The 27,402-nt window shown below is 35.3% G+C and overlaps 4 protein-coding genes across 4 annotated transcripts; 2 read left to right on the top strand and 2 right to left on the bottom strand.

Annotated features, from left to right (window-relative positions):
- LOC105156702 (probable arabinosyltransferase ARAD1) lies at positions 955 to 3,928 on the bottom strand. The gene is made up of 4 exons (XM_011072918.2): positions 3,103 to 3,928; positions 2,151 to 2,444; positions 1,975 to 2,070; positions 955 to 1,523 (listed from the first exon to the last, which is right to left on the bottom strand). The coding sequence occupies exons 1-4, from the start codon at positions 3,589 to 3,591 to the stop codon at positions 1,107 to 1,109; spliced, it is 1,296 nt and encodes a 431-aa protein (XP_011071220.1). The 5' UTR covers positions 3,592 to 3,928; the 3' UTR covers positions 955 to 1,106.
- On the top strand, positions 5,964 to 14,725 carry LOC105156701 (endoplasmic reticulum metallopeptidase 1). The gene is made up of 21 exons (XM_011072917.2): positions 5,964 to 6,298; positions 6,636 to 6,721; positions 6,795 to 6,896; positions 7,153 to 7,259; positions 7,341 to 7,441; positions 7,710 to 7,797; positions 8,564 to 8,652; positions 8,967 to 9,106; positions 9,213 to 9,378; positions 9,504 to 9,639; positions 9,739 to 9,835; positions 10,044 to 10,173; positions 10,630 to 10,689; positions 10,825 to 10,943; positions 11,103 to 11,227; positions 11,756 to 11,980; positions 12,578 to 12,738; positions 13,220 to 13,383; positions 13,794 to 13,876; positions 13,955 to 14,040; positions 14,483 to 14,725. The coding sequence occupies exons 1-21, from the start codon at positions 6,083 to 6,085 to the stop codon at positions 14,624 to 14,626; spliced, it is 2,625 nt and encodes an 874-aa protein (XP_011071219.1). The 5' UTR covers positions 5,964 to 6,082; the 3' UTR covers positions 14,627 to 14,725.
- Positions 15,531 to 17,925, top strand: LOC105156700 (60S ribosomal protein L17-2). Its single transcript, XM_011072915.2, has 7 exons — positions 15,531 to 15,650; positions 15,771 to 15,807; positions 15,955 to 15,995; positions 16,976 to 17,206; positions 17,286 to 17,388; positions 17,471 to 17,538; positions 17,656 to 17,925. The coding sequence occupies exons 1-7, from the start codon at positions 15,648 to 15,650 to the stop codon at positions 17,695 to 17,697; spliced, it is 525 nt and encodes a 174-aa protein (XP_011071217.1). The 5' UTR covers positions 15,531 to 15,647; the 3' UTR covers positions 17,698 to 17,925.
- On the bottom strand, positions 19,222 to 26,713 carry LOC105156792. Its single transcript, XM_020691964.1, has 15 exons — positions 26,503 to 26,713; positions 26,061 to 26,325; positions 25,337 to 25,733; positions 25,005 to 25,226; positions 24,793 to 24,931; positions 24,344 to 24,613; positions 23,967 to 24,253; positions 23,851 to 23,860; positions 21,840 to 22,007; positions 21,428 to 21,710; positions 20,876 to 21,278; positions 20,401 to 20,619; positions 19,997 to 20,135; positions 19,629 to 19,874; positions 19,222 to 19,514 (listed from the first exon to the last, which is right to left on the bottom strand). Exons 1-15 carry the CDS (start codon positions 26,677 to 26,679, stop codon positions 19,233 to 19,235), a joined length of 3,507 nt encoding a protein of 1,168 aa, XP_020547623.1. The 5' UTR covers positions 26,680 to 26,713; the 3' UTR covers positions 19,222 to 19,232.

Below are 27,402 nucleotides of genomic sequence, written 5' to 3'. Positions count from 1 at the left end.
AAGTTATTCCCCCAACTGAAGCTTGAATCATGAGGAGTTGGTGATGTCAAATTTTCACATATAATCAATCCCTAATCAAATATTTAAGAATTAATATAGTTTCGTATGCTGCAATAAGTCAACTCTCAATGTGAAGAGTTGACAGTAATTTATTGAGAAATCAAATAATGGTTACTTTATGAAAAGATAAATACATTAATGGGTAGTTTATTTCATGCTAATTAATCTACTTATTTTTCTTTAATTACATACTATATTATATTATATCTCGGACCAAATATACTATATAAATTATATTAGGACTTAAAATAAATTTATTTTTTTGTTAAGGTGTAAGGTTATTTTTGTCAATTCAAATTGATTTTCTAAAATGGAGAGGGGGTATTTGATGATTTTAATAGCATATGGGTGTGTTACTGAATAATAGAGGCTAAATAAATTTAACCGTTTAATATTTTCCAATATATAATCAAATTATTGGGCCAACAAAAGTTATTCCTCAAAGTGAAGCTCCAATCATCAATAAATTAGCCACTTATGATTAACAATTAATTATTATAAAATAGATGATGACGAAAAAGTAAATTTCACTATCTGTAACTTGGTAAAACCAGCCAAGTTTTTTTTAAAAAAAATTAAGAGCGATAAATTATTATTTTTTAAATAAATTAATTATAATAATCAATATTAAATTTTTATACCTAGCAATAATAGACAACTATAAGTCCATAACAATCATATACCAATTTCCTTCCCACAATCAATGAATTAGATAATCATTATTTCCTTGCCAATGAAATCTCACATTCGAGGTTATAACTCACAAGTACTGATGAATATCTTAAATCACTTTGTTCAACCTTACTATACTTGGTCTATATATCGGAGTGTGTGTGTGTGTGTGTGTGTTTGTTCTGTCAAATGCAGCGGGCTCAGCTCAAATATTAATAAACAAGCAGTAAATGTGCTCCCAAATGAATTCTGGAACCAAAGCTTTTCTTGCAGCTCTTTTGAAGGATTCATGTGCTTCTGATTTCCTCTATACATATCTAGGGATCGTTTACAAGAATGAAAATATGAATGTACAATATTACAAAATCAAGCCACTATCTCCACCAATCTGGTATTTTCAGCCTTCTACTCCGGTGTACAGCAAGATTAACTGCAGGTACCTTCTGCTTAACCTGTCTCCAAATCATATTCACAGCATCATCCTTCTTTGGGGGGTACTGGAATTCAAAGTGATGAGAAATGTTTCTAAGCCGGGACCACATTTTAACCCATTTATCTTTTGGAAACTTCCTGAGCTCACTGACCATATAGCCTGGTTGCAGTGCCTCATTATCTGAGAAGAAGATGGAGAACTCCTTGTAGTCTAATTCATTTTCAAACGGTAGCTCAATTCTGTCACTCACAATAACAGGAACACAGTGGCTCACAATAGCATCAAATAGACGGCAAGATGATGGAGTATCACCGGCTGGATGGAGACAGAACTTTGACAAACGCATTTGTTCAGCAGACTATTGCAAGCAAAAGAAATATGAGTGTGAGATGGAAAATCGAAGCCCGGCAAAGATTTCAAAGATGTAACTTCATATTGGAGCTGAAACAACTCTACAGAATAGGTCCTTGTCTTCTTCAAAGGAACAATGTTAGACATTTCTTACTTCAGTTTTCACAATGCAATAGGATTTCAGCAGATCAGACACTAGAACGATTCATCAGTAAATTTAGGAGAAAAGAAAATAATTTGCAAGAGTCAGTATGATGCATTAAACTTGCATGTAACCATAAACCGGATATGGATTTGAAAGGATCCGCTGTAAACTGAAGAGGAAGAAGAAACCAGTGCCTAACCATACAATTTCAAGATCAATTATAATAAAAGTGCAGCTGCTTATACACCTGAATTTATACAGTTGTCCCATGGTTAACAAATTTTAGATGGAAAGAATAATTGTTAAGACTTACAGCTTTGAAGCCTTCTTGTGATGCATAGGCCTCCTCATATATGACATCTTTTGTACCTTTTAACATCTTCTGCAGTTGAGCACGAATTTTTCCCTCCTGCCACATTAGTATGTCAGAAATTTATACTGCTTCAATAAACAAAGTGGGAAGATGATATAAAATTAGGATTGGCATACATCTTTTCTCTTAGTCCTCCCACGGAAGAAGAGAAGTGTGTGACGAGACTCATATGGATCTTTATCATCTTCAGTATCATATGACTCCACCATGTGTAGGTAGGGGGCAACAACATCTTTCGCTAGTCTAGAAATGTTCATTATACGACCAAAATCAGAAACAATGAATATGGATGCATTAACTTCATGACGATACTGTCTGAAAGCATTTGGATGATGCAGGGGAATTACATGGTCCCGTCCGCCAGACCTTTTCCAATAATCGGATGCTCTTAAAATATTGACTATCTCGAGCTACAGTGAGAAGAAAAGGTTATCAGCTCTGTAGAAAGAGAAGAAGATTGACATAGAAACCCATACAGCCAAATAAATTACTCCTAATTTCATCTTTTAGTGAATGATCATACCAAAACAGATGGGAGAAAGGCAACAAGAAGTGCAGCTACTTTGGGTGAGTGCTTACACAACTTGGTTTGGAACTATTTAAATGAGCCATCTCCCAGTTTTACAAATTCATTGCACAAGATTCACCAAGCAGTTGACGAAGAAAGAAATAAAGCAATCAAGACAAATTCATCCAGCAGAAACAACAGTAAGGTGGCAACTAAGCTTAACCATATTAATTTTGCAGAAACTACAGTAATGTGGCAACTAAAGCTTCTAACAAAACAACATTAATTTCAAATAGCGTTACTTCCTGGAACCACACAGCACTAATTAAAATCCATAAATCAAAATCTAAATCAATGACCATGAAGGCAATATTCACCTACAACGACCTCCAGCATTCAAGTTACTTTTTCAGAGAAAGCAAACAGTTAAAATATTTGCTCGTCGATACAATTATTTCAAGAAAATCTTAACAATAGGTAGAAAAATAATCATAATTCCAGCAGGCAAACTAAGATAAAAGGCAATGGTACCCAGAAAAAAGGAAAAAGGAAACGCAGACCTGCAATTTCTCATCAACTGTATTCGACTCCTTCATGTTGTGGACATAAACATTGAGACTAAAAGACGAGAAGAAGGGCACAAAAAAGACGTCAGCTGAGTCCGGATCCGAAACCCGGACCGCGTCCCTAGTCAACCCGGACTCATCATTTCCCTCGTGTAAAAGGGAGGCCATCATCCAGTACTCCACACTGTGCTGCCTACGGAGGCCGTCATTCCACCTCCAGGCTGGATAATTGGCCGCAGTTACCGAAGTATTTTCGGGAAAAGAGGCGTCCAATAAGCCGGCATTGAAACGAGGCGGCAAATCGTACATGTAGACGCGGAGAGGAGGGGACGCGGTGCGGCAGGCCGTAACGTTATTGAGCTGGGGGAAGAAGGAGAGGATCTGGGATTTGTAGTCGACGGTTCCGGAAAGGAGTAACGAGAGAAAGAGTAGGGGAATGCATATGGACAAGGCAACGAGAGCCCTTTTGATCGATTTTCGCATTTATTTGGATGTGGGTTCTCAATGTGCGTAAAGAGGAGCAAGAAGTGAGCTTCTTGGATGAGAATAGTGGATTTTGGAAACAAAAAATGAAGGAAAGATGGATGTATAAATAAAGTTTATGATGATGAAATGCGAGCGAAACTTGGATAGAGAAGATCTGATGCGTCTGTATAGCAGCATTCTTGGGATCATGAAACATCCTTTTTGCTTAACATATTCACTTCACGTATAGCGAAATAATAGGAAAACCATTTCTGCTCATTCTTAAAACCTTGCCAACACCCCAACATTCAGGTTCACTGTAATGGAAACTAATGGACCTAGCCCAATAATGTTTTTTTTCTTTTTTATCACAGATCATATAAATTGGGCTTAACTCATCATTAGGACGTCTTTCTATTCTATTTCTACCCCATACATCACACTTTATTCCGGTGATATGATTCTGATATTATTCTTTTTATCTTTATATTTTTCACCTAAAGTTGGAACGTTTTAAAATTTATTCCACTCTCAGTTCACCAATGTTGTAGTTTCTAATATGTCTGTGTAGAGTGTGATGTTGAAGCCTGGAATTAGTATGCAACACCGTAAGCATCTGTTTTAAATTCAATTCAACTCATGCACATCATGCATTTTGCTTTTAATCTGCTATTTTTTCCTTATATCATCAATATCATTTTTCACTACAATGCATGTATTCATTGTTCCTCAAAACTACTAAGATCAGTCAATACTAATACATTAACAATAAATTCATCTTACCAAGACCACATACCAATCTATAATACATCTAACTCAAAACCCTGCTTCAAGATTTTTGGATTTTGAGAAATTGTACATGTAGAAATTCAAAATACAATGCCATCTATATTAGACTTGGTGAAGCCGAAACCGCTAGGCCTAGTCTAGGTTTTCAGATCTTTAAAAGCCATTCCTTTAGGGGATGAAGTCCTATAGTGAACCGCCTGTTCACAAGGATACTTGTAGAGCATGGCAACAAGGCATAGGAGGCTGTCATAGCCTTTTAGCTTGGACTAGGATTAGCGTGGCACTTGCCCTTTCATCCCTAAACTCTGCTTAAACCGGATTTCATACTCTAAGAAATTTAGTGCCCGAGGGAAAGAATAGGCAACTATTAAAGTAAGGATCGGTGGGAATAGGACTAACTTTCTTTACGTAACAAATTCAACAAGAAAGTCCTCTAGGCCTGATGGTCACGTTGGCTTGTGGAGTTCAAATGATCAAGAGAAATTAAGTTAAGCCCTCCAAACATTCTTTAGAGTTTTGTACATTACCTGTATTCGATTTCTCAAGAGTAGGATTACGAAATTCTTTAGCAGTAAAGGAACATCAAAAATAGCAGCAACCAAATGGTGTTTGTCTAGTGACCAACTGTGGTTGATGCAGGGAAGAACAAATGTTTAATTTGTTATTTACGTGCTTAAAAAAAACAAATTATTTTTAATTAAATAAATCAAATGACATGTTAAGAACAAAATAAACAAATCAAATAATTTTTACAATTTTATTTATTTTTAGTCAAATCAAATAATTTGTACACTTTTTTTTTTTTTATATTTTTACTCAAAAGATTATTTTAATTTGTTACTAACATGAATTAAACATGAAATGCACAACTTTATTAACATGAATGAAACATGAAATGAATGCACAACTTTATTAGCATGAATTAAACATGAAATGCACAACTTTATTAACATGAATGAAACATGAAATGTACAACTTTATTTTAATTGCAATTAGAAGAAAATTTTATAGAACAAATATTTCTAAAATATAATTTGTATAAGTTATGGTCTAATTACTTTTTGTTTTGGTTTGGCGGGTAAATATTTTTAGGAAAGAGCTGCTCCTAAAGTTAGAAGTGTTAAAAGTTATTGGAAGTGTAGAGTGTGAGGTTGAAGCATGGAATTAGAATCAAACACTGCACTGCAACCATCTCTTTCTCTAAATAATACAAATAAGAATCCTTTCGCTTTTAATGTTTTTTTGTCTATTCAACAAATTCAAAACAATAACGCAATAAATTTGAAAATATAATTTCAATCCCTTTTTAAAAAATAATTATTATGAGTTTTGACCTGTCATCACTATTAAGTGCAAACTTAAATTACAAATGAAAATCTAAGACGGAATTCATAAAAATCAAAGTAAGCAAATTTGACACGAAAGTAAAACTACCACTTTTTCTCATTTTCTTGATTTCACCATATATTATGACACGCCCTCCTCGTCCCTGTGCAAATTATTATGTTTTTATGGGATTGAAAAGAAAAAAGGAAAAATAGTTGGTGGTGAGCATGGGCCCGTAAATGGGTCCAGAACAGAAATATTTAAATGGGGAGATGGAGAGAGAAGAGTGTTGTCCCCATAGGCAAACTCAGAGTGTGACTACAACCACCACCGAGAACTACTGTTCTGTTTCTCTCCAACTTATTATTATAAGCCTATATACAATCTGAAAAACATGGCCTTGCTCCGCCTGACCTCTGCCGATATCAAAGGATTCAAACTTCTTTTCTTTCTCCTCATTCTCTGCGGACTCATATCTTACCTCGTATACAACGTCGTTCACATGAAGTTCGTCACGCCTCTCGGGGTTGACGCACCGCTGGATCGATTCTCCGAAGCCAGAGCAATCGACCATGTCCGCGTGCTCGCGGAAGATATCGGCAATCGCCAGGTCAGCAACCACCTCCTCTCTCTTCTTATCTGTAATTTCTCGATTTCCGCGTGCACCGTTGTTTTGCTTCTGTTTGAATTTGTTTTTCTGTTGGCATGATTGAGGCGTTTTCTGAAGATGGTCATCAAGATAGAATTGCTTGCAGATTAGGGAGTGAAGAAATTCAATGCATTTATGATATTTCTTTGACTTTTTTCTTTCTTCTTTTTGTGTGTGTGTGTGTGTGTGTGTTATGGTAGTCTTTTGAAGAATGAATATTCGTGTGTGTTTAATTTTATTGTGGTTTCTCTTCATAAGTGACTACTTCTTTTGTTAATAAATAGTCCATGAAATACAGGAGGGGACTCCAGGTCTGAGACAGGCAGCTGTTTACATCAAAACACAGTTAGAACTGATAAAAGAACGAGCTGGACCAAATGTCAGGTTGGTGTACCATAGATAGTCAAGGTTGTCGATGTATAGAATTTAATTTCCTTATTTGGGACTTTTTTTGCAGGATAGAGATAGAAGAAACCGTTGTTAATGGCTCCTTCAATATGATATTTTTAGGACACAGCATATCTCTAACTTATAGAAATCATACGAATATTCTTATAAGGTACTCTACATAATTTATTTGTGGTCTCTTTTAATTGTATGTTACTCGTTTCAAAGTTCAAGCAGTTCTTCAAGATCATAGTTATTTTACTAACAAAAGAGAGTGTGGAGTCAGCTCAATGTAATTTGAGGTTTCCATTATTACATATGCCAAGGGGCTGTTAGGCAATTAACATGCAAAATAATGTTCTTTCGTTTAGCTACTTCCTAGAAAAATTGCATTTTCAACAACTAATATGACTTGGATCCACTTGCAGGATTTCATCGGTTGATTCTCAAGAGACTGACCCATCAGTTTTATTGAATGGTCATTTTGATACCCCACCAGGTTCCCCAGGAGCTGGTGATTGTGGATCATGTGTTGGTGTGTTACAACCTAATATTTCTAGCTTTTGAATAAGATGCATAAGTTTGGACTTAGTTTTTGTTATTCCTTCTTCCATAGCTTCATTGCTTGAGCTTGCAAGGCTTACTGTTGATTCTGGTTGGATTCCTCCCCGGCCAATAATATTCCTATTTAATGGAGCTGAAGAATTGTTTATGCTGGTGAGAATTCATAATTAACTAATTATGTGCTTTAACTTGTATGATGTCTTGCTCTATGGCTAGTCTTTATTGGTCTCCATGAGTAGGTATACTTTACAATCATAAACGCAGTAAACTTCTCTTTGTTGAATCACTTTTTTGCTTTTGTTACAAATATTTGTGGATCACGAAATCAAACTTGTGGGAATGAGTATGAGATAAGACTGTTCTTTAGATGAAAAAATTGTGAGTACCACAATTAAAACCTATTTTTCTTATGATATTTCAGGGTTCACATGGTTTCATGACGTCGCATAGATGGCATGATACAGTTGGAGCTTTTATTGATGTTGAGGCATCTGGGACGGGAGGCTTTGGTAAATTATTTGAACTAGCTGTGTATGGAATTGAAAATGTCCTAAAGTACCATAAGTATGTCTGCAGTGAGTGCATTCACTTTTTCCTTAAATTTGCTGTAAACCCTTAATCGAAGAGGGAAAACCGTAGAAAAACAATTATGTGGTCAGGGAAGATAAACTATAGATAATGTCCAGTCACTACATTATTATGCTTCTTACTCCTAAACTTCCTTTTCGCTTCTGGTTTTCCTTTTAAAAAAAAAATGATATAATGATCACTTTCCGCTGAAAGGCACTGGAGTAGCATTATTACTTGATTACTTAATGCTGGAAACACATTCCCAAGGAACAAGTGTGTTGTTACACTTCTGCTGGCATTATCTGAGTAATGGTACAACTTTTGGATTAACAACTTACAAGAAGATTGATGGTACCAAAATGATGATTTCGTGTGTCCAAATTTCGCCAGTGTTTTATCACTTGAATAAGGTCTCCCTGCTCTATAGCTCCTTTTGTCTATTGCTAGAAATAAAAATGTCTAATCCATGCTATCTAATGTATTGAGGAGCATGTATATTATTCCTAAAAATACTGCATATGCACGAAAGACCTCTGTATACATATTCTCTGATATCCTAAAAATAAGCTTTCTTATTTTATTCTTCATGATGTACTCCGTTGCTATATTTGCCAACTTAAATTATCATCAAATATGACTTCATGCAATTGAATTGTTTCATGATCTTACTCTTTGTTGAGTTTTCTTATAATTCTTAATCAACAGACTTAGTGTGCCAATCTGGACCTGGATCTTGGCCTTCATATATTTATGCTCAGTCAGCTGTATATCCCATGGCAAATAGTGCAGCTCAGGTTTTGCTTTTCTTATCCATTTATCAATAAAAAGTTCTAGTTTTTCCAAACTGATCTAGTTTTTGTTATTCGGGGGGGAAAAATAGGTAGCTTTGAATTGTAATTCATCAATCCAGAGGTATTGAGATAGTAGTGCTGAAACACAAATATATTTTGGTTTATCTTTGTTGTATGTTGTTCTATTAGTATGTATACTTGCTGATTGCTCATAGCATACAGACATTGTTCCACTCTCTATTTCTCTTTCTCAGCTCTAAACTGTTTTATTTTTATACATTGTACTTAATCACTTTTTTTTTTTAATCCACTTTCAGGATTTTTTTGGGGCCGTTCCTGGTGATACAGATTACAGAATGTTTGCCAGAGATTATGGTGACATTCCTGGCTTGGATGTTATCTTCCTGCTTGGGGGTTATTATTACCATACCTCATCTGATACTGTGGAAAGACTATTGTATGCATCAACTGCTATTTTGGTACAGTTCACTGGATTTGTATTCTCAAAGTCGCATTTATTTTAAGTCCTTGCTTTAAATTGCATATAAATACTGTCAAATCAGACCAGGAAGCATACAAGCACGTGGGGACAATTTGTTTAGTTTGATGAAGGCTTTTGCCAATTCTTCTAAGTTATTAAATGCCCAAGAACGAGTTTCCTTTAGAGCTGCTGCCAGTGGGTCTGAAGGCGAGAGACCGATTTTCTTTGATTACTTATCACAGTACTTGGTATGCTGCAATCTTGGTCTTGGGTTTTAGTTGGCTAATAGTTACTATTAGAAAATGTGAATCTCTGTAGAAAGCAATACAATTAACATGCTACACTCTTCTGTTGATTTATAAATTTTATTCAGGTTGTTTACTCAAGCAGCCAAGCCATGGGTTTGCACAGTATTCCATTTGCCATCTTCCTCCTTATGCCATTTTTATTGCGCTTGTCAACTGGAAATTTAGTTTGTTCCTTCAGTGCCTACTTTGACTTTATTAAAGGTAATGAGCAATGTTAAACTCAAGAATAATGTGATAATCTGCCTCATGGTCCTCTTAAATCTCTTTGTTTTACCCTTCTTATTAATTGCTGTGATGCAGGGTTATTACACCATGCTAGTGGGGTTATACTTGCTATTATTTTTCCTGTAACTTTTGCTGTCCTGCGGTTGCTATTCTCTGGACATTCAATGAACTGGTATCATTCAGTCTCTTAATATTGCTTTTGTTTGATTGTATGGATTTATCCTCATGTCTTTTCTGTTTTAGTGTCAAATACTGTTGCCTTGTAGGAGTTTTGTTCCAAAAAATTTCTATGTTTCTTTCCTTCACTTACAGTTATCCTCTATTGTCGTCGTGGTAAGTGAGTCTTCTTAACCTTGTTTTTTTTATCTTGTTCAATGTAGGTTTGCTAATCCATGTTTGGCGTTTGCAATGTTTTTGCCATGCTCACTGGCTGGTCTACTGGTTCCAAGAGTTCTTTGGAAACAATTTTCTCTCTCCCAAGATGTTTCAGCTCTTGCATTATCACGGGAGGTGCATGCTTTTGCTTGAGTCCTATTTGATCTAGATACATGGATGTCACTTCCCTTTAGATGTGCTGATTTTGACCCTTAGTAAAGATTCTTCTTTGTTGATTTATGCTGACCTGCCCCCTACCTGGCCCTATCCACAGTCTTTCCTTCATCCCTGTGAATATTAACCTTTCTTAGGTGTGTTCATTTCTTCTTATGCAATCTATGAAAGAAGTTCCCAAGATCTAGCAAGTTTCCAAAGTAGATTTAAAGCATTTATTTTGGTGCTGAGCAGATATCTTACCGTCTGGTTTGATATCTGTCTAACAGGAAAAGGAAAACAGTAAAAAGCATCATGCGTGTCTATGTGTGACCATATTCAGCAGTTGAATCATGTGCTTCATGTTTACTGTCATTTTATTTTGGTCAAATTTTTCACTACTGAATCCATAAACAGATGATGTGATGTATTATGCAGGAATTGGTTGATGAAGCAAGGTTCTGGGGTGCATTTGGGTTCTACTCCTCCTTGACCTTGGTTTGTGAAATTCTTATTCTTTTTCTTTGTTTAATTTAATATGAATATGTAGATGGTTAAGGTACATACTTTTGTTTTCCTCCTAAAAACATTACTTTTGAAGGCTTAAGTTACTTACTGAACTTCTGACATCAGGCATATCTTGTATCTGGGCTGGGTGGAGGTTTTGTCACATTCATTGCATCATTGTTTATGCTTCCAGCATGGATCTCCTTCCGTTTATCAGTCAAGTTCTTTGGTCACCAATCTCTAAGGTGCTCGCTTAAGTATCTCTTTGGTCATGTTCTAATTGATTCTTTTCCTCTTTCTGTGCACATAATGTCACTTATGTAGGATAAACTTCCTCTGTCATATTCACACATTTTGATTTGTAGTTTATTGGCTTTGTAATATTTTCAAGACGTTTCTGTCAGGTCAACAGCATGCTATGTGGTCCCTTTGGTACCTTGCTTAATCTACTCCATTTACTTTGGCGGATTTTTTGCTATGTTCTTGATCGAGAAAATGGGCATGGCAGGCGCTCATCCACCTCCCTATGGTTAGTTATACACCTTCTTACTCCTTTATGATTGAAATTTTGAGAGGCTTGTAATATATTGCACTTTGTTTTGATTTCTCAACTGTAGCCCTAGCCATGTCTCGTTCATTATGCTTGCAGCATTTAATGCAAGACGCATTGTAAAGAAATATGAGTGCAAAGAGTCGTATGCTTGAGAGGATTTCCCTGCAATATTGATATGGGAAACCTACATGAGATGAATTTATATATTACTTCTTATATATCAGTTACTCTAACTATTTCCCATATATATAAGAAAATTTCTTCAGTGAACTGTGCTTCTAAGACCAGCAATGCAGCATAGATTTCCATCAAATCCCTCGGACAATTTTGCTTTTAGGAGCATTGATTTGCAACTGACATATTCTTCTGCACTTATTGTTTGCTATGCTATCATTGTGGTTGTAATGATCTCTACTACCCATTTTAGAAAATTAGAAGTCGAAACCCTATTGTAGGCTGAGAAGTGATTGTTATTTTACCCTCACATGTAGCAACCATTTGCAGGGTTCTTCGTTGCCGATGTAATTGTTGCGGCTGTCCTTGGATTAGTAACAGGCTGGTGCGTAGGTCCTCTTTTACCGGTTGTTGGGAAATGGTTGGCAAAATCATCAATTATCCAATTTTTGCTGCATGGTACCGTTCTTGCTTTGGCTGTATCATCACAATTCTTTCCATACAGCAAAGATGCACCTAAAAGGGTTGTTCTTCAGCACTCTGTTCGGACTATAGGTAATAATGGATCAGACCCATGTTTGTTTTCAATGTTTTAAGCTTCTATGAATACTTTTCTTGCTTGCATGAGTTGGGCTCTGATACTTTCAACAGCAGCTTGAGAGTTTTGCTTTTGTGTATAGGTGATCAGGATCATGTTATCCCAAAAGCGTGGGACTTGAGATAAATTCATTGATATCACCTATACCACCTTCAGTAATTGTCATATCTGGATGACAGCAAGATACTGGTGGACTATGGGTCTACCATAGAACTCAAGAATGCTAGGACTTGGAGATCTTGAAGCATGTTCCTAATAGTTTACATAATGAATAGCAGTGGTTTTCTATTCAGAAGTGTCTAATCCTTGTTATATTTTATAGTAAATTTAACCGTACTCGATTTGAAATCATAATTCGGGGGAAATTGCACTTTTAGTCCCACATGATAAGGTGTGTGTTGCACTATTTGGTCCCACAGTTTACAGGCTTAGCACATTTAGTCCCATAGGATAAATATTGTAGCAATTTTTTGTCCCAGTATAAAAATTGTGGCACATTTGGTCCAATATTTCCCCCATAATTCGTAACCAGCATTTAATTGTCTACTTGACAGGTGCAAATCAAATATTGGATGTTAGCTTTGATTTTGCTGTAGTTGACTCCAACTCCCTGATGTTTGTTTTCAAACATGCACCTGAGGTGGTGAAGAAAGTGCATGGTAATCGAGAATTAAGTTTTGACACTGCTAATCAGTCAGGTCCTGAAACATGGATGGTACTTCCTTAAACCCCTCATGTATCTTAGATTCTTGATGAAATGCGACTATCTTTGATGAAATATAAAAACAAGAACATAATTGGTACTTCTGAGTTTCCGAATGGATAATGTTGAATTCTGCTTATCAGAACAGAGCAGTTCTTCTCATATTGAACCAACAGTAAATGAGATTGGTATTCAGCATTAACTGCTTTTGGGTATTTATTGTTATAATTTTACATCATCTGAACAAATAAACATGTTTGAGAAAATCCTGGCTCGCATGGTACCACCTCCTTTAGAGGGCAGGGATATAAGTTGCTCTACTTTCGGAAGCTGTTACTCTATGCATATCATTGACATTGAATATCGAACATGTTCTGTACATATCCTCTGGCTACAATGCAGCTAGCTTCTCATTCAATGAACTTCTTTTGCAAAGTCACTTTCATGATTATATGGAATGGATGCATAAATTCAATTTTTTGTCCTTTTGCAGGGAATTTTTCCGATATCTGCTATGTTCTCAAGAACCTTGAAGTTTCCCACCAAAGCTGACGATATCTTGGAGCAATATAGATATTTCCCATATTTATCAACTGGCAAATCACAATTTACTTCTGTCGGGGGACCTCGGAGAGTCAATTTAGAATTTTCCTTGGGGTAAATTTTCTGAAATCATACACGGACAATGGATACTGCTCCATAGTCGACTAAAGATTTTACCTCCAATATTATAGATGTTTCCCACTTTTATCAACTGACAAATCACAATTTACTTCTGTTGGGGGACCTCGTTGAGTCAACTTAGAATTTGGGTAAATTTTCTGAAATCATACATGGATAATGAATTGATACTGCTACTAGTGGACTAAAGCTTTTACCTCCAATATATCAAGAGAGCTCATCCTTAATTTGCTTTACTGATTTTGGTGTTCTATTCCTAATCATCCGTTCGTTTGAGTTCTTGCAGGACCTTGACCACATTTTAAGTTAGCACCAACTATTTTACCAATATATTCCTAAACTGTTTTGTTTTGACATTTGACTTTTCATGTATCATTTTCTCTCAGTTCTTCAAAGGAGGTGTGGGTTGCAGTCCTTAACATCACAGGTCCATTGTCAAATTGGTCATTTGCAAATAATAAGCTTCCAGGTGATTAGAATTCCTTTGGCTCAATCCTGATATCATTTCTCTCTTGCAAATGCTTAATTTTGTTTGAATCTTTCACAGCTCCTCTGAAAGTCGGTAATGGGCCACCATCGTACATATGTAGATTGAGTGGTGCAAGCCATGAAAACTGGAACTTCTGGTTGGAGGTAAAATTTCAAAATTTCTAGGCTTTTGCAATCAACCTTTTTGCCGCTTCCTTAACATAATCATCACTATCCAAGTACATGTGACCATTATAGGTGGTATTGTAGTTATATAATGAGCGGGCGTTTACATGTTACTACGTGGTCAATAATATCAAAGAACGCACACTTGCTTAAATAATATGCCAGAATCTGAATCTAGTTCCTACTAGTTCCATAAAACCAGGCACGCGGTGGACTTAGTTTCAAGGTCCATGGACAAAATATCTGCAATGGACTTAGTTTCATTATCCATGAACTAAGTTTTATTTTATGTTGTATGCCTGAATAGAAAAATTTAGGGCTTAAAGCATGATTATTGTTGGAGGTTACTGTAAATTTATAGCTTTCGACGAATTTGTAGCATTTAGCTTTTTCTGATCCCAGTTTGATTTGAACTCTGCAGGCCAACAGTTCTGAAGCTTTGAGGGTGGATATTGCTGTAGTAGACCAACATTTAACAGAGTCAGCGGAGAAGTTGAAAGGCCTTTTTCCAAGTTGGATGGATGTCACTGCCTTCACAAGTTTCATGTCTTCCCATGTCTTCTAATTTGATGTGCTCTCATTTACCCTGTTTTATCCGTGTACCGTGGAAACAATTTTGTGGATAAGTTTTGCTCAATGAAATTCTGATGCTTTAAGATTTCAAGTCTCACCACTTACAGAATATAATTCTTCTGGTTTTTGTCGGGCTTCATTCATAAATGGACACCTACTACTTGATCATGAAGCTGCCGCCTATTCTCTTGTACCAAAACAAAAAGCGGGCTATTATCTCAATAATATTTCTACCCATGATTTCCCTTACAAAAATCCAAGCACATAAGAGAATATGGGGCAGTTTACGGCACCTGCGTAGGATTATCGGGATAGGTCGTGACCAACACCCTGCCCTGCTGGAGCTGGTGTTTCAAGAATTGTAGCATAGCAACTGATGATGGGGTTATATATGATTCGTTAAGTTGTCAACTGCTTGAAATGTATAAATCTTGAAATCAATTTCCTTTGTGAAAACCCTCTGAACAAAGTACTGCTTGAAGTCGCTGCAAAGAAAGGATTGGGGTATAATTGATTCTCATGGAGCAGATCGATCCACTTAAATTTTGCAACAATTAATAATTATATATGCTGACATGTTTCATTTTAGTTAGAGCATGAAGTTGCTCTACTATGAAGACTGAAATCCAAGTTGTGAAACGGATGAGTGATGCCCATCTAGACCAAACTGATTGGCCAGAAAGCATTGGGCAATACAGGAGCCCATTAATACAATAATGGGCGTTGGGCCCATTTTCAGTAGTTCTTTTAGATGAGGCAGTTGTATATCTAAATATTTGGGCACAAAAGGATTGAAGTCAGCACATTAAAATCTGCGTCCATGATTAGGGCCCATTATCCATCAAGTGTAGATAATAGCTTCTTGACCCAATCAATTAAGCCCAGCCCATTAGTTTCCAAGTGGGTCATTAGGGTTTCATATTTATAAAACCCGGCGAAAGCTTTGCTGCGTAGCTCTTCTGCCGAAAAGGAACCCACAGGGCGGAGCGTTTTCTCCAGCAGCAACAGCTACAATGGTATCGTCCTTCCTTCGGACGAACGAACACAAACAAGTCTAATGAGTGCATTGAGTTGTTGATTTGAGGTTGTGATTTATTTCAGCTTTTTAATGTTTTGTTCTCTCTTGATTTTTGCAGGTGAAGTACTCGAGGGAGCCCGACAACCCCACCAAATGTAGGTTTATCGTTTGATATACTTTTTCTTCTGTTCACTTGAATTTATGGATTTTTCTCTTTTTCTGTTCACTGATTCATTACATATTTTGCATTTTGTTTTAAGGAATGTAGTTGCTGATTATCTTTTGTTCTATGTTTGTTGCAGCCTGCAAGGCCAGGGGATCCGATCTCAGAGTTCATTTCAAGGTACGTTGCGCCTTATATTCTGCTTGATATAGTTGCCCTTTAATCGTCCAAGTTTTTATTTTCACCATTAAATGTTTGCGCCAATTCTTCTGCTTGTAATAATTACGCACGAACATGCATCCATTTGTTTGGTTGGATTATTTTTTATTTGTTTGTTAATTTGTTTACAACCAACTTTGTTCTCAGCTAAATATTTCTATGTTAATTTGACATGTCAGAGTTCAATGTTTAACAAGTGTAACTTGAATTAAGTTGCTCAGTCCGTTTGTTACGTTTCACATGATTTACATCCTATCTAAAGATGTTTTCTGTGTCAGAGCTTGACTTGGAGGGTTATAACCTGATGAAAAAAGCAGGGATCTGTTGCCTATTGTGAACGGGTCTCTCGTAAACTTCAGGGATAAAAATCTGCAATGTTTTTGGGTGAACCTCTTGAGTTTTTTCAATGATTGATGGTTCAGTTAACAATGCCATATTATTGTTGCTTTCACTGCTACTACTAAGATTTATGTACTGTCTCTGGAAGTTATGAATACAGTACAAGGACTGGAAGTTACAACTTCAATTATTGTTTACTGCAACATGTGGGCTGCCTGAGTACGTGTCCTAAATACTTTTGCATTTTATCAATTGAGTGTTGTACTCTAAAACTTTATAGATTCTTGATTATACTTTCTCCAGGTTGAGTGCTTTCTTTATTTCTTTGTGCCTTTTGGGTTTTTTGGAATTTCTCATAAACAGTACTCCAATTTTCTCAATTTTGAAATCTACTAACTGCCTTTGCCATAACCTAATGAACAAGATACTCTTTATTTTTTTACTTGGTACTTGGTAGATCTTCCAGGCATTGAGCATTTGTTGCATTCATGCGCAAACACCTTGAGAAGTTTGTGGCTGGCTTTATCTCATTGCATAAATGAGAACTTTGGTGTTTATGCTGAGTAAATGCTTGCTCACCTTAAAATTCAATGTATTTGCAGAACACTAGGGAGACAGCACATGCCATCAGGAAGCTGCCTCTAGCCAAGGCCAAGAGGTATTTGGAGGATGTGCTTGCCCACAAGCAGGCCATACCTTTCACTCGCTTCTGTGGAGGTGTTGGGAGAACTGCTCAGGCAAAGAACAGACATTCTAATGGACAGGGGCGCTGGCCTGTGAAATCTGCCAAGTTTATCCTGGATTTACTCAAGAATGCTGAAAGCAATGCTGAGGTACCTTCACTTCTTTCTATTTGGTTATCTAAAAGTTTTTCCTTTTTGTTTAGATTTTTAATAGTTATGACCTTGGCAGGTGAAAGGTTTGGATGTTGATGCTCTCTACATTTCGCACATTCAAGTAAACCAGGCCCAGAAGCAAAGGCGCCGAACATACCGTGCTCATGGAAGAATAAACCGTATGTTCCCCTTGTGTTCAAACTATTTAATCTTTGTTCAATCATTGGAACTTTTATGCTAACACGAAGATGTTCTTGTCAGCGTACATGTCATCACCCTGCCACATTGAGTTGATTCTATCTGAAAAGGAAGAACCCGTCAAAAAGGAGGTAAGTGGTTGTGTTCCCTTTTGAGTTGATGAAGGATTACCTCAGCGAGCAATGAACTATTCAAAAACTTCAATGTTCTATTTTCTGATTGGATTGCACTTTGTTGTCTATTTGCAGCCCGAATCACAATTGGCCACAAGCAAACCCAGGAAGGCTTGAGCTCTTGGTGATTGCCGGATCATATAGTTGTTCGATGAGTTTTGAAATTGTCTTATGTGTTCCATCTTGAATCCATGTTCTGTTATTTACATAATGATTTTTATATTAGAAGATTATGGGATTTATTTATGGATTGGCTGCTTTTGTTAAATGCTAAATGGTAGAATGCTTGTTGGACTTTTAACTGGCCTTATTGTCGCTAAGCGAAGCTGCAATTTCTATCATAGATAATGCCCCATGCGCCATGTTCAACAAAGCTTAGGTGTCACTTCCCTGTTGATTGTATTGCCATTTTGCAGAACTGTGGGTCGAATTCTCTGGAACCTCTCCCCAAGTTATCCAGATCTTGCCACTGTAGCATCAGAGCATGCTTTTTTGTTTTTTTATTCACAATTTGCTTGGAGCGAAGTAAGTAGTCATATTCTATTCAACACGAGTGCCTTTAATATTAGAATTCGAACTTTGCAGGAGCTTTGCTTTACAAGTACATTGGAGGCAGATATGCAACACGAGTTCCTCTATTTTCCAATATAATTCAATTCTAAACCTTTAATATTTATTAGTGCAGTGCGTATGTCGAGCAAAAATATAATCAATGAAAGGCCTTTCTCTGTTTTGTAAAAAGAAAGAACAAATAAGGAAACGGGCCGACCCGGGGCAAACTATGAGCGATTGTGTCCAAGAACCAGAAAAATTTAATGAAGTTGGTTCTCTTTTTTTTTTTTTTTTTTTTCTTACATGCAAAAATATTTCAATATATGAAATCAAAAATTTTATACATCATGGGAAGTTATACCTATTGGGTAAGGAAAAAATATCATTCAAAAATACTGGACTGCTTTCAAAGAGTCGATTGCAGAAAAGTTGGCTTACGGCATGTTTCCCAAGAATACAGCTGGTTCTTAAAGTTGCAATTCAGAACAGCTCACTCATTCGTTCAACCAAAATCATAGGGCTCAACCAATACCATGGATTTTGAAGACATGATCACAGGGAATCTACAAATGTATATGATAATCAACATATAATATAAACACAAAAACATGTTTTCCAGCTCAAATTATTCCAATTGAAATCAAAGAAGTAATAGAAGTCTTCTTCATTCAACTAAGTCATCAGAATCAAATTTCAATTTTTGTGGGGAATTAAAGATAACAATATGATAGAAAATACAGAACCAAAATACCAGAAACCAGATATTGCACTAAAAATTCAATTTTACTATGATGTGTTTAAAGCGTTAAATGATACCTTTGGACTGGAATGTTAGCGTCATTCCGATCCTTGCTGCAAGAGTGTCATATTTCCTCGGGTGATCTCATAATTACTCTTTGCAATATTCAGCCTACTGTGAGATTTGAAACATATATAACATGGTATTGATGGCCCTATGATCAGCCACCCCATGCATTAATCAGTCCCTCAAAATGTGTGTAACACAATATTTTGTCTTAATTTGAAATAGGATCATGACAGTTCTTTGTAGAATACTATTTTTTCTTATTAAAGAATTTCCTCAGGTGCTAACACATTAATTAATAAAATATTGTACTCCTCATATACTCTTCAAGCAGAGGAAGCCTTTGGTTTTGGTCGTAAGTGTACATGAGAGGAATCATTCTTGCAATATTAAGAGAAGATCTTTTGAAACATGCGGCTGATAAGTGATTTAGACGACAGCACTCTTGGTTAAGGTTTCTCCATTCATTTAATATCATGTCGACCACATGCTGTCGTGCTTGTTTAGCTGAGACGTTTGGCTCATCTTTCATGTAACATGTTATGTAAGAACCATCTTGACCATCTTGATGCTCATCCTGTCCATTTACCATCAACACTGACAGTTAGCCTCTAACTAAGCCCAACTTTAATTCAATTATAACACAAAGTGACAAATGAAGAAATTACCAATGTGAGAAACATTTATATACCTTGGAACTCCCCAAATCGTCCCAAAGACGAAGAATAGTAGCAATAGAAGACGTCAGTTTTGATGTGTGATTCAAATTGATTTCATCATTTAGTCCTCCAAGACCCAAAAGAAAGAACAAGTGGACTAGCACCACATGCGCTCCTGTACTCACCTTCCCATTTTTCAAGTACTCTTGTGCTGTTGGCAACTCACCTGACGCAAACCATCTTGCTTCTACAAGGAATGCGTCACACAAGCTTGCCCACTGTTGTAACACACAAACAAGTTATGCTTAAAATATGTATTATTAACCAAACCATCGAGTACCAAAAACAAAAAATAATAGTTTCAGTCAATGACAAATGTACAGTATTATGGAGTATTTACCGTGGCTTTGAGGGCATTAATGGGGTTATGTCCATGCTTTTTTTTAATGTTGTGGGCTATCTCATTGGTGGTGTCGACAAGGGCTTTATAGCTCATCCTCATGTACTCCGGCAACATATCAATTGCAGTATCGTCCCATCTGCATGTATAATATATATACTACTTGGTCATTAATTACGAATTCTAGTTCAAATTGGTTATGATCAGAACAGATTAACTAATTACATGGCAATTGTGATACACTTGTTGTGTAATTTGGCGTCCAGTTCAAGGAAAATGTCCAATCATATGACAAGTACTACGTAATTGATTTGGTTTGGCCAAATCTGATGATTTGAATAAGAATTTTTCATGTGACTGAGTTCATTTAGAAAGAAACAGAGTGCTGGCATCCTGTTACGTACCTATTTATGGCTTGTGTAAAGAGAGTGAGTTCATCAATTGTTCCATAGAGATCAAAGATATCATCAATAAGGTAAATAAAAGCAATGGGTTTGGTGAGCTCTATTCTTTGAAAAGACAATCTGGGATCATCAATGGACGCCATCGACCATGTATACCACTTCACTGCTTGGTTTCTTGCTTTTGGTAATTTCTCACCTAAGCCCAAGTCTTTCCACCACCTAAAATATTAAACTTAATTTAGTTAATCATCTAAATATTACATAGTTGAAAGACAATTATGATAGAAATAGTACTCTTTCATTTTTGATTTTAATTTATTTACCAACTGAGAAAAATATTATTTGCATGGTTTTAGTTTTTGGGAGAAAAAATCTATTTTCAATGGGATTAAACCGTTTTATTTTTTTTTTGCAAAAATAGTAATACCTAAACCAAACAGTTAAGTTTGAACAATTTGCATCAAGAAATTCTTACTTGGAAATTTGAAGAAGTTCGTGTTGGTGCAACGACTTTGCGATGAGAAAATCCATATTGACCAACTCTCTCAATGATTTCTCCCATACTTTAGAGCCTTTAAGCAAATGATCTCCATGCAACCAGCTTTTTGCCCTACTCAATCTTGGTATGGTTTTGTGATGAGGGTGTGTCAGTGTATATCTAATTGCTTCTTGCAATTGATGATCACAACACATATTTTGATTCTGGTTCAATAAATAGCCACTCAGATGCAGCCTACTGAAATCTTGGGCTTCATCAATTATAGATTCTCCCTTGAAGCTGAGCTGCGCAGCTTCATACAATGCATGCAATCCCCTAATATCTTGCTTCAGTTCTTCCAAGAACTTCCCATCATTGCCCTTGAAATTATTGAACACATCTACACTTATAGCATGAAACATTAGTATTATAGTAAATAAGTTGAGTAATTAATTCCAAATTAAGATGTGTTAATATTTGGACGGGTCCGGTAGATATTACACCAGGAATACAATATGCCAGTGCCAAGCATATTAATTAATTAATTACCTGCAGAAACATAGTATCCATGCTGTCTCAACAATCGGAAAAAGAGTGAAACATCATGTAAACATGTACTACTCTTTGCTCTGTGGTTATAATTGTAATATTGTTGTCGAAGAATGATTTCAATCTCTTCCTCGAAATAGTGATCAAATCCTAGTCTGTGAATATCGTCCACACAAACCAAAGAATCTGTCCCATTATTAATCTGATCCTTATCCTTTGATTCCAGCAAGAGTTGTCTAACCTCCTCCACTTTTTGCTTGTAATCGCTTCCCAATGTTGTTTCCTGCATGTTAATGAATTGGAGCAACACATTTTTCATAAGATAAGATATATATATGAGTTCAGACAAAAGTAGGTAATAAAATATTGAAATAGAAGCAGGTATATGTAGATGGAAATGAAAAGACGCAACAGTGGAAGTGCATGGTGCTGCAAGAGGAATGCGGTGGTGGTCGGAGACGATGATGTCGATGTTCCTCCATCTCTCATCAGCTGTGGCTTTACACCCACTTACTCCAACAGATTTCATTTTTGGCTTCAGGTGAATAGTAAGAGAAATAACAAGGGGATAATGAAGAAGCTAGTAATAACAAGCTCCCACTGCTGCAGCTTATCATTTAATTACTTGTGTAAACTATACATATATCTGCTATTTATAAGACAGCATGGGACTTATATATATATATGCTAGTCTACGTACTCCAAGTATGTGGCATTGTGAGAGTGGTGGAGACAAACTACTGACTAATCATCCTTCACCAATTTGGATCGTTTTCGTCGTGTCATAATAAGTACTCACTGTCAAATGTCAATTGCTATTGCTACCCACAAACTATATATCTTCATGCCTTGTTTTTTCTTTATCATAACCGGCTACAACAATTTTATTCTTTTACACTTAAATATATTTTGCTCCTTTAAATTAATAATTTCTCATTCTTAAATCAGCACCAAATTATTTTCAATTAAATAATAGAAAATTATTTAATAAATCAAAAATTTAAAACTAAAATAAACTAATAAATTAATAAAATAGATAAACAAGAAATATAATATCACAAACGACTTATTTATACTTTTAAAAAGAATTTAACAGTGTACTTAATCAAAATTTGAACCCATTCAGAAGAAAAAATTTAAATAGCTGTTGTTAATTATATATTTTTTTTAAAAAAATATATTTAAGAACTGAATATGTAATTAATTACTTAATTTATCTAAAAACTTAGATGGTAAAGAATTAACTTAATTTTATTACCAAATAAATAATGACTTTTACATAAAATTTTTTTGTGTAGTTTTAAAATACTTAATTTACTAATCACATTTTACTTAATTATAATCAAAATGTAGGTATTTTTTTCAATTAAGAAAATATTAATTGAATCTAAGATGAAAAATATTAAAAAAAAAAATAAACACTTTGTACTAAAAATATATATGGATACTATTATTGAAGAGTGAGGATTTAGAAAACTAATTTGGTGTGGGATAGGTAGATGTACAAAAATACCTTTATATATACTTCTCTCCTTAAAAATACCTATAAATGTAATTTCAGTAATTGGAAGATAATAACTGCCAGCTTCAAACTTGTATTAATTCTTATTTTAAAATATGTTTATATAATTTCATTTTTTAAAAAATATATATTTTTCTACCAAAAACACAATATTAAAATGAAATACATAGATATTGTTTAGTTTTTACATTTTGCACATGACTCATCCAATATATATATATAGGTCCAATCTTGTCCATATATTTATAATTGTGAAGGTGGGGGGCAAGAGTGGATGAGTGGTGACATTAAAGCGACCAGTCATATATATATATATTTGTCGAAAAGCGGCGACACACCATCCTTATTTTGAATGCGTTTCCTCAAATAATGTTGTGGTAGGGTACACAAATAATGTTGTGGTAGGGTAAACATTCATTCCTTTCACGTGATATATATTAACAATCATTCTCATTTTATACTGCATGCTCCATTCATTGCAAAATAACCTAAATTAATAACCCGCCCCCTTTAATTCCCACGACTGGCTTCATTCTTCATTTGAATTTTATGGTGCTAAAACATCCATCATTTAACCCTACCATCTAACTTTAATTATTAATATTACTTATAATTAATAATTATTATCCATATAATTACATGGATATGGGTCAACCCAAACCCATTCTATTTTTCAGTCCCTCTCTCTTCTTTCTTCTTCATCACTCCTCACTACTCAATCATTCATCTCATCTTATCCTAGAGTTGTGATGCATTTAATCACGATATAACCATGTTACTATATATAGAGATGATTTACATAAAATATATAAGGGTATCTTGAAAGAAACATGCGCAACTTGGTTTTACAATCAAATGTTACTCATGAGAATAATTAAAGCAACCAGATATATATTGATACACAAAAGTAGCTACAATCACTTCAAACATTGCACAAATGCTTACTCACAACTACTTTTAATTGAATCACATTTAAGCCTTTATATACACAAAATAACAACCATAAAAAAATGCTACATCTCATTGAACAGACTAGTCTTGACATATTGTTCAAGCAGAGGAAGCCTTTGGTTTTCATCGTAACCATAGGTTAGAGCAATCATTCTTGCAAGATTAAGTGAAGCTCTCTTGAAACTCGTGGCTGAAGAATACTGTTTTAGACGGAAACACTCCCCGTTAACGTTTTTCCACTCGTTTGTTATCATGTGGAACACATGTTGTCGTGCTTCATTCACTGACAATTCTGGCTCATCTTTCATGTAATAGTCTATGTATGAACCGTCTTCACCATCTTGCTGCTCATCCTGTCAATTCAGCCATCCATCACAAATAAATTCATTATTAATGAGTTAATTATGAAGAAATTAGATAAAAATATGTGTACAAATACGTACCTTGGAACTGCCCAAGTCATCCCAAAGACGTAGAATAGTAGCAAGAGAAGACGTCAATTTTGATGTGTTGTTCAAATTGATTTCATCACTACTGCTTAATCCTCCAAGACCCAAGAGAAAGAACAAGTGGACCAGCACCACATGCACCCCTGTACTTACCTTACCATTTTCCAAGTACTCTTTCGATGTTGGCCACTCATCACCTGTCGACAACGATGACGACGCAAACCATCTTGCTTCTACTAGGAACGCATTGCACAAACTTCCCCACTATAATAATTGTTGTACGTCCACACGACAATGTTACTTTTGATTCTCAGTCATAATAAATAGCGTTTGTGTCCTAAGCATGCATATATCTATTTAATTTGTAGTAATTGTTGTTTCTAGCTATGACTCAATTTATAATTTTAAATGTATTGAATAATGTAAAAAATATATATACATACCGTAGCTTTCATATAAGCAATTGGGTTATGGCCATGCAATTTTTGGATTTTGTTGGCTATCTGGTTTGTGGTGTGGAGGAGGGCCTTATAACTCATCCTCATGTAGCTTGGTAACATATCAACTGCAGAATAGTCCCATCTGTATTGGTAAGGTATGTCATATATTGATCTTAGAAATGGAAAAAGGTAGGTGGCGTTGGTTGCGTAGGTACCTATGTATGGCGTGTGTGAAGAGAGTGAGTTGGTCTATTGTTCCATAGAGATCAAATATATCATCCAGAAGGTAAATAAAAGCGATGACTTTGGTAAGCTCTATTCTTTGAAAACACAAAGTGGGATCATTCATGAGAATGGCCATCGACCCTGCATACCACTTTATCGGTTGGTTTCTTGCATTTGCTACTTGCTCCGCTAAACCTATATCTTTCCACCACCTGAAATATACATATATATTAAATGAAATAGCTGATTCAGATATTTTTATTTTTTCTAAAAAAAAGTGATGTTTAATTGTATATAAATGAAGAAAATGTAGCTTAATTACTTGGAAATTTGAACAAGTTCGTCTTGGTGCATCGACTTTCCAATGAGAAACTCCATATTGGCCAGCTCTCTCAATGACTTGTGCCATTGTTTGGAACCTTTGAGCAAATCTCCATGCAAGAAAGCTTTGGCAGTCAATCTTGGTATGGTTTTGTGATGAGGGTGTGTCAGTGTATTTCTAATTGCTTCTTGCAATTCATGATCACAACATAAATTTTGATTTTGATGCAATAAGTAGCCACTCAGATGCAGCCTACTGAAATCTTGGGCTTCATCAATTATAGTTTCTCCCTTGAAACTCAGCTGCGCGGCTTCATACAATGCCATCAATCCCCTAACATCTTGCTTCAATTCTTCCAAGAACTTCCCATCCTTGCCCTTGAAATTATTGAACACATCTATACATTCAACAACCAAATAATCATATCACAACTAAATCGAAATTACAACAGCATCCCCCTTTTTTGAATATGCATGCATGGAATTGATTGAATAGATAGAATGATCCATATGATATGTGAATGCTGTAAACTTGGAGGGTAGGTTGTCATAATTTTCAAAGGAGAGGGATATAAACTAAGCTTAAGAAGGTCTTTAATTAACTTACATATATATTTGGATAAAATAAGATCATACATACAACAGTTTATATAAATTGAATATTAATAACTACAATGTACTAGTGTAATTGAAACTGGGGGGAGGAGCTGATAATTGGTAGCAACCTGCAGAAACATAGTATCCTTGTTGTCTCAGCAGTCGGAAAAAGAGTGAAACATGATGCAAATCATGAAAACACACACTTTTCCCCCAAAACTTATATTGCCGTCCAAGAATCATTTCAATCTCCTCCTCAAAATGATGATCTATTCCTACTCTCTGAATAGCATCCACAAACATCAAACCATCCATCGGATTCTCATTCTCTTCCTGCAATAAGAGTTGCCCAACCTCCTCCATTTTCTCCTCGTACTCCCGCCAAAATGTTTCCTGCATGCATGTCCCATTCCCAACAATATATATTAATTAAATCATCTTAATTTAGTTAATTTACTGTCGAATTAGAATATGAAAAAAAACACACACACACATATATATATATATATATATTTAATCAAGACAACCAAAGTCTAATTTAATTTTATAATTGACAGAATTAAATGTAACTGAGAAACTGCATCTTTTGAGTGTTGCAGCAACATCCTCGGAGATGTTCCATCTATGATCAGCTGTAGCTCTACATGCAACTACTCCAAAAGGCTTGAATTTTGTAAAGTTTCTAAGGAGAATAGGAGAGAAACACTTAGGGTGTGAAGAAGGCAACAAAATGCTGCAAATTCTCATATTATCACTGCTGCTTTATATATGTTATGATGATACTGATGACGATACACTTAGAAATAGGCAGGGCGTAACATGACATATATATAGGGCAGACTAGACGACCAGATCGGTTAGTGTAAGTAACGTAATTACTTGTGCAAAGAAGTCAACTCAACATGTGATTGGTATAGGGTAAGTGACCAATAACATGACAAATATATTACATTTGATTTAAATTAAAATTATCCTAGCCACTACTTCAAATTATCCCAAATTGTGGAATTGTATATGTTTCCAAAAATATCCATTGGTTCGTGGATCATAGGAATATGCTTGTTAATGGGTAGGGTATTACCCTATTCATACACAAAAAAATAACATTCATATTTGTACTTATATATCCTACCTAATGGGTAAGAGATCCTACCCTACCCTAAATCCATATATAAAATTAAATAAATGGGTATGGGTAGGGTTTTAATATCCTAAAATACTCATGAATATGGGTAATGACTTAATACCTTAAAATATCTCTGAATATTAATACAGTCTAATGTTAAAAAAATATTCAGTTATCCATTACTTTAAAATTGAATTTGTAAACTTTTAGTAAATCAATCAACTAAATTTATTTAATATATATAAAAAAATTAAATAGTATATAATTATTTCATTACAGATTTTATTTATGTTAGTTACTTATAGTTGTGTGGGGCAATGATTAATTTGCAACAAACATTTCAA

Source organism: Sesamum indicum, linkage group LG2 (genome assembly GCF_000512975.1).
Source record: "Sesamum indicum cultivar Zhongzhi No. 13 linkage group LG2, S_indicum_v1.0, whole genome shotgun sequence".
NCBI classification, from domain to species: domain Eukaryota; kingdom Viridiplantae; phylum Streptophyta; class Magnoliopsida; order Lamiales; family Pedaliaceae; genus Sesamum; species Sesamum indicum.
Note: the sequence above shows the minus strand (reverse complement) of the source record. Positions and strands in the feature narration are given on the sequence as shown.

Bases quoted from the DNA above. Each gene is read 5' to 3' on its own strand.
- LOC105156702 (XM_011072918.2), bottom strand. From the start codon at position 3,591: ATGCGAAAATCGATCAAAAGGGCTCTCGTTGCCTTGTCCATATGCATT. The intron at 2,445-3,102 runs GTCTGCGTTTCC...TTCTCACTGTAG, and splicing joins CAGTTGATGAGAAATTGCAG to CTCGAGATAGTCAATATTTT. The intron at 2,071-2,150 runs GTATGCCAATCC...CTAATGTGGCAG, and splicing joins GGAGGACTAAGAGAAAAGAT to GAGGGAAAAATTCGTGCTCA.
- LOC105156701 (XM_011072917.2), top strand. From the start codon at position 6,083: ATGGCCTTGCTCCGCCTGACCTCTGCCGATATCAAAGGATTCAAACTT. The intron at 6,722-6,794 runs GTTGGTGTACCA...CTTTTTTTGCAG, and splicing joins CGAGCTGGACCAAATGTCAG to GATAGAGATAGAAGAAACCG. The intron at 10,174-10,629 runs GTGCATGCTTTT...TGTATTATGCAG, and splicing joins CTCTTGCATTATCACGGGAG to GAATTGGTTGATGAAGCAAG.
- LOC105156700 (XM_011072915.2), top strand. The intron at 15,808-15,954 runs GTAGGTTTATCG...TGTTTGTTGCAG, and splicing joins GCCCGACAACCCCACCAAAT to CCTGCAAGGCCAGGGGATCC. The intron at 15,996-16,975 runs GTACGTTGCGCC...ATGTATTTGCAG, and splicing joins ATCTCAGAGTTCATTTCAAG to AACACTAGGGAGACAGCACA.
- LOC105156792 (XM_020691964.1), bottom strand. From the start codon at position 26,679: ATGAGAATTTGCAGCATTTTGTTGCCTTCTTCACACCCTAAGTGTTTC. The intron at 25,734-26,060 runs GTTGCTACCAAT...TTGAATGTATAG, and splicing joins AGGATACTATGTTTCTGCAG to ATGTGTTCAATAATTTCAAG. The intron at 19,515-19,628 runs GTATATAAATGT...GTAAATGGACAG, and splicing joins ACGATTTGGGGAGTTCCAAG to GATGAGCATCAAGATGGTCA.